Source organism: Colobus angolensis, unplaced genomic scaffold, assembly GCF_000951035.1.
Source record: "Colobus angolensis palliatus isolate OR3802 unplaced genomic scaffold, Cang.pa_1.0 Scaffold7, whole genome shotgun sequence".
NCBI lineage: Eukaryota > Metazoa > Chordata > Mammalia > Primates > Cercopithecidae > Colobus > Colobus angolensis.
Window position 1 is genome coordinate 23,889,948 of NW_012120709.1, and position 6,377 is coordinate 23,896,324.

The 6,377-nt window shown below is 48.7% G+C and overlaps 1 protein-coding gene across 1 annotated transcript in view; it reads right to left on the minus strand.

The window, feature by feature from the left end:
• The window catches only part of DSCAML1 (Down syndrome cell adhesion molecule like 1), a 370,444-nt gene that overhangs the window by 4,050 nt on the left and 360,017 nt on the right, over positions 1-6,377 (minus strand). Inside the window, exons 27-31 of the mRNA XM_011927034.1 lie at positions 4,513-4,668; positions 2,347-2,377; positions 2,045-2,163; positions 1,234-1,386; positions 421-615 (exon numbers count right to left, since the gene is read on the minus strand). Coding sequence (XP_011782424.1) covers positions 421-615; positions 1,234-1,386; positions 2,045-2,163; positions 2,347-2,377; positions 4,513-4,668 — 654 coding nt within the window. The remainder of the gene's footprint in view (positions 1-420; positions 616-1,233; positions 1,387-2,044; positions 2,164-2,346; positions 2,378-4,512; positions 4,669-6,377) is intronic.

Sequence of the window (6,377 nt, forward strand, 5' to 3'; positions counted from 1 at the left end):
CTACTTGGGAGGCTGAGGCAGGAGAATGGTGTGAACCCAGGAGGCGGAGCTTGCAGTGAGCCGAGATTGCGCCACTGCACTCCAGCCTGGGCGACAGAGCGAGACTCCGTCTCAAAAAAAAAAAGAAAATAAGCAACCATCCCCTGGAACATTCAGCCCTTTTACCAGTGAACATCATGTGTGCCAGTTTCTCTGACAATTTTTGGGAAAGCAAAATTAACTCCCTGACCAAGTAGAGGTCAGTGAGGTCAAGTGTTTTTGTCCCAGCCGCACAGTGGGTCATTGACCAGCTAGACATGAAACTGACTTGTGCCTTGGTCCCATGAGCTGGTGGGTAGAAGCTGGAAGAATAGAAAGTGAGGGTGAATGATGGGGAACTGAGGGGAGGTATTCAGGATGCCAGCAGGGCCTTAGGCACACCTGTGTCCTGGGACAGGCTGGCGCTATAGCTGTCACTCTCAGTGACGGTGACACCATGCTGGGAGCCCACAGTGCGCCAGTCGGAGGTGAGGGTGCGAGCGGGTGTGGAGGCCTGGCACTTGGTCAGGGTCCACTGGCTTGAGTACCGGTTCCGGGTGCTGTGGGCTGACTTCACATTCTTCCTGGATACTGGATCTGCACAGATAGAAGCAAGAAATTGCATCCTCCAACCAAAGGCACCCAGGCTTGGGCAGCTGGCACTTATCAGAAAGGGCAAGGGGGAGCAAGGGAAGAGGCAGACGCAGCCACAGAAGCTCCCTTGGGAATGCTGCCTTTCCTAACCACATCGCTGTCCCCAGAGGAGAAGAGCAATCGAGTCAAGGCGTGGGGGCAGTGGAGGGCATTCTCCCCACCCACCCCATCTTTTCCTTCCACCTGGGGGAGAATGTGATGTCCTTTCCTGCTGCCTCCTGACTGTCCATTCATTCCCTACAGTCCTTGATGTGTTCTCTCCTATGTCCAGATACACAGTGCTAGAGACAGAAAGACCCTTGGAGAACTCGAATACCCAATACTTTCAAAATTTCTATGTAAGGAAACAGGCCCAGAGAGATAAAGTTAGTGGTAGACCCAAGGTCACAGTTAGTAAATCTGCAATCGAGGTCTGCAGGCACTAATTCCAGTGCTTTCCATTTTTTCATTCTATTCCATTATGCTCCCTCCTCCCTTTAGAAAAAACACCACTTCTGTGTCACGCTACGCCCAAGGCACCCTGGGTGGGAAGACGGCTGTCTCCCTGGGGATAATGCATACTGGTTCCTGGCCGGATGTCAGACATGTCGATGAGGGGTCCTGTGCTCTGGATGAGGGCTGGGTGGTGCAAGGAGACGCCAGTACAGAAACTCTGTGGGTTGACAGCTTGGCTGAACTCAGCATCTGTCACAGGGATGGTGGCCTTGTCATCTCCTGGGGAAAGAAGGACAATTACCATGAGTCCTTGACAATTGTTTTTTAAAGCTCTGTTGGATGTGACTGAATTTCTCTTTGTCTTTATCCAATGTGTTTTTTGTTTGTGGATTTGTTTGTTTTTGTTTTTTTGAGACAGGGTCTCACTCTGTTGCCCAGGCTTAATTGTGATCATTGCTCACTGCAGCCACCTCAATTTCCTGGACTCAAGCTATCCTCCTACCTCAGCCTCCCGAGTAGTTGAGACTACAGGATGTGTCACCATGCCTGGCTATTTTTTTTGTGGTAGAAATGGGATCTCACTATGTTGCCCAGGCTGGTCTCGAACTTCTGGCCTCAAGTGATCCTTCCTCCTTGGGCTCCCAAAGTGCTGCAATAACAGGCATGATCCACCACACCCAGGCTTTATCCAATGTTGAGTCACAGAAAGGCCAGCAATTCCCTCTGTTGGACAGAGGAGGAAACTTAGCCCTTGAGAGAAGCCACAATGAGTTCTAAGGTTGTTGCGTGGTTGATGAGGCTACTGCCAGAACCCTGGGCACTGCCATGAGGGAAGAGGCAGACGCAGCCACATGAGGGTGGGTATTTGACTTCCATGGATTGTAGCCTGGGGAAGCACATCCAGCATGACAGGGAGCTTGTGGCACCTGTCACTCACCCAGCTGCTTGATGCCTTCTTTGTCCTCAATGAGCAGCTGGACCCTGGGAATGTCAATGTGTAGCCGTGGGCCCTGGGGTGGCCCTTTCACAGGGGTGTCAAAGCTTCTGTTGTTCTTGCTGTGGGGAGAAAGACCAGGTGGGTGGTTCAGCAGCCATAAGGGGTTGGGGGAGGGGGCTTTGCAGGACAGTGGGATCTTAGAAGCCTGTCTCCTATTCTGGGAGTTCAGAGCGAGGCTCCTGAGTCCTCCTCAGGGGAGAGGGGAGAAGGGAGGAGAAAGGAAGCAGCTTGGTGATACCTACCTTATCAACATTTCTGCCAAACTCTTTGCATCTGCAAAACAGTAGAGGGAGAGGAGGGCTGGGTGAGAATGAAGTTTGAACAGGATGACAATGGGAGAGGCATGGGAAACAAGGTGGAGAATTCCTTAAAATGGGGCCAGGGCTGGTCTCCTAAGAAGCAGAAGGAGAAATGTAAGGACCTACAAAACAGCCTAAAACTTGACGCAGTTTCACTGCTCCCAATTCAGGATTTGGCTCAAGTCTGTTTTCCTTTCTTCAGATTTTATCTAATCGAGAGATCCTTCCCAAAGCACAAGGGGGCATAGCAAGTGCCCCATCTGCTTCATGAATTGACTCTACTTAAACATGACACCATAATAGGCTGGAAATGGATATCGGTGGAAAGTTTATCCTCAGTTATATCTTGGGGAGAGGAGAGAGTGGAGGATGTGGTAGAGGTGGTCAATGGGAAACCCCAGATGATTAAACTCTCATACCAACCAAGAGGCTTCACTTCCTCCTCTGGGGACTCTGTCCCCGAAAAGTCCATGGATGGATTTTGGGGCCCCTGCTTTGTCTCAGAGGAGCCTTGAATAGGATCATGACTCTCAGGTTAGGAATTTGGAAAAGAGAATTAAAGGGCCTACTTAATTTATTAGACCCCTGATACCTGAGAATGAGCTGTCAGAATGAATCCTAATAGTTGTATGCATGCATCCAACCATCCAATTATCTAGCTATCCATTCACCCATCCATTGATCCATCCATCCATCCATTCATTCATTGATCTAGCCATCCATCCATCTAACCATCTACCATCCAATTATCCATTCATCCATCCAACCAACCATTAATTCATCATCCACCTATTCAACCATCCATCTATCTGTCCATCCATCTACCCATTGATTCAACCAGTAATCCATTCAACCATCCACCCATGCATTCAACATCCATTCAATCATTCTTATATATTAAATCTTCCATCCAACCACTCCTTTAACCATTCACCCAATCATCCCACAATTCCAATTGTTTTTCCATCCAGCCATCCATCCACCTTGTCATCCATCGATCTATCAGAATAGTCATCCATCCATCCAAGCATCTGTTCAATCATCTACCCATCTGTTCAACTATTCATATAATCATTATCTAGCCATTCAACAATCTATCTACCCATCTATTCATTCAACCTTTTATTCAACCATCCTTACACCCAGCCATCTATTCAGCCATCCAACCATCCTTCCATCTATACATCCTTCCATTCAACCATTTTTTCAGTGATCCATTCAACCATCCAACCATGTAACTACTCACCCATCTAGTCATTCGATTATCCACTCAGTCATCCATCCATTCATCCATCCATCCAATCATCAACCATCCATTGAACCATCTATTCATCCATTTACCCAATTCCTGAAGACAATAGGGAGCATTAATCATTGCCTCTTCTGTGCTACTATTGTCTCCTGGCTTCTCACATTAGATGATAAACTCTGTAAGAGTATGGCTTTGCTGTTCTTTATTGATCTCTATAGTCTTGCAACATCTATGATGAAGCAGACTCAATAAAAGTTTTCCAAATAAGTGAAAGTATATCTATGAAGCAACTAGTAGGTGCCAGACACTGTATTAGGCCATGGGAAAACTGAGGTAAATCAGACCCATTCACAGTAGACTGTGGCATCAGGTAATGGAAAAAGGGGATAATATTCAAAATATTTAATACCTGACATGGTGCAGAAACTGCCCATTTAGAACTGAGCATTGTACTAGAGGCTACCTGCAGGTCTATTCTTTCGTGGATGGGTCCTAGGAAAGTTGCAGGGATCCCGTGAGAGGAGATGGAGCATCCAGTGTGGAAAGGGGCAACATCTGTTTATCAACCAACATGGAAATGTTTAAATATTTAACAACCAACATGGCTTTAACCAGTGTGTACCTCTAAATACTAGCCCTGGTTGGGGCAGGCACAAAGTCTTGGGGGCATAGAGGAGGAAGTGGTGAACGAAACCTTCTGAACTAAGGAGGTTTCAGAAAGTTGGAGTGACCACTCCTCCTTCAAGAGGACATGGGCACTCTGTATCATCCAGATGGTGCTGTGAGCCTGTGAAGTGGGGACAATGTGGCTGAGAGCCAACACCCCCTCCTGGAAGGCCCATAGGAAGCTCCCCCACCTCGGAGTCGCTTCAGCCGCTTCTCCTTCCTCTTCTTGCGTACAATGAAGAGCAGTGCCACCCCCAGTGTGGCCAGGATGACAGGGCAGCCGATGGTGAACAGCTTCTTCACATCGTCCCCTTCACCTTGAGCAGACTTGATGGGTGGAATGGTGCCTGAATGAGGGCAAAGAATAGAATTAGATGTCCCTTATGAGCCAGGTGCTGTGCAGAGCATCTCTTGGGTGAGGCAGACCTCTGACCTCTCTTGCTGACCTTGGGCTCTGACCTCCACCTCCTGGCACAGAGCCCTGGCCTTCCCCTCTGCTCCCCAAATTCTGGTCCTATCAGGACAGCCATGAACAGTTGTGTCGTTTTTATATTGCATTATATTAACGACTTCCTGGTACTGTTGTAGAATTAGCCTGAAGTCTCCTGGAGTTAGTTTCCCGCCTGTTGGAGTTCAGTGCTCATTCCTTGAGAGTGGATTGATGGGTTTAAATTCTCATATCCAGCTGTGATGGGGAGAACAAAGAGTGAAGCATGGTAGGAAGAAGTCAGGGCAGTGAACCCTGGGTTCTCTTTCCCAGATGGGGACAAAAACCACGACAAACCCTACATTCTCCCCCTGCTCACCCCTCCTGGGGGCTATATCTGTTAACCCGGGGCTCCTGCAGGGAAACATGACAAGTTCTCTTGCTGACATAACCCTCTGCCAAGCCCTGATCCTTGCCTGTTTCAGAGCTTTGCTTAAGAGACACCTCCTTCTTGAAGCCTTTCTTGCTTGAGTTCATTCCCTTCTGATACTGCTTTTGTTCTGTTTCCTTAAGACATAGGTAAGGCCGGGCGCGGTGGCTCAAGCCTGTAATCCCAGCACTTTGGGAGGCCGAGACGGGCGGATCACGAGGTCAGGAGATCGAGACCATCTGAAACCCCGTCTCTACTAAAAATACAAAAAAACTAGCCGGGCGAGGTGGCGGGCGCCTGTAGTCCCAGTTACTTCGGAGGCTGAGGCAGGAGAATGGCGTAAACCCGGGAGGCGGAGCTTGCAGTGAGCTGAGATCCAGCCACTGCACTCTAGCCCGGGCAACAGAGCAAGACTCCATCTCAAAAAAAAAAAAAAAAAAAAGACATAGGTAGACTTGTGACAATGGGCTTCTATGAATTCAGCCTTCCATGTTCCTTCAATGGATGTGTGTGTGTATGTGTATGTGTGTGTATGTGTGTGTGTGTGTGTATGTGTGTGTGTATGTGTGTGTGTGTGTGTGTATGTGTGTGTGTATGTGTGTATGTGTGTGTATGTGTATGTGTATCCCTATGTGGCAGAGGCCACCTGCTGGCCGAAGCACTTAGGAACTGGTAGTATGCCTTTTCTGTGGATTCCGGAGGCTCCATGTTCAAAAACATGGTGGCCACTCAACCTTCACAGGACTCCAAGAGAGCAAGAAACAAATCAGTACAGGGTTAAGCCACCAGGTTTTGGTATTTGCGACTGTATCATAGGCTGTTCCCTCCTGGCTAATACTCTATATCAGCAGAAAGTTCTTAGGGGCCAGGACCTCAACCACACCTCTACCTCCCCTGTCACCTCCCTGAAACAATGCACAGTGATTGAGGACTGCAGCTCCAAAGACTCCATCTTTGGTATTACTGACCTATGTGTCCATCCATTGGTGCATTGCCCACTTACCTGGCTGCAACCAACCTGATGTTCCCTTTGTCAGCCCTTTTGCCTGTGGGCCAGCATTTCCCCCACCTGCATTCCTGCCTGTTTTCCTATTGGTCTGTCTCTTTATGTATCTGCCACTCTGCCCACTTCCTTCGCACCACCCTGCTCCAGCCTCTGTGCCTTCCCCCCCACCCTGCCCCAGCCTCTGTGCCATCCC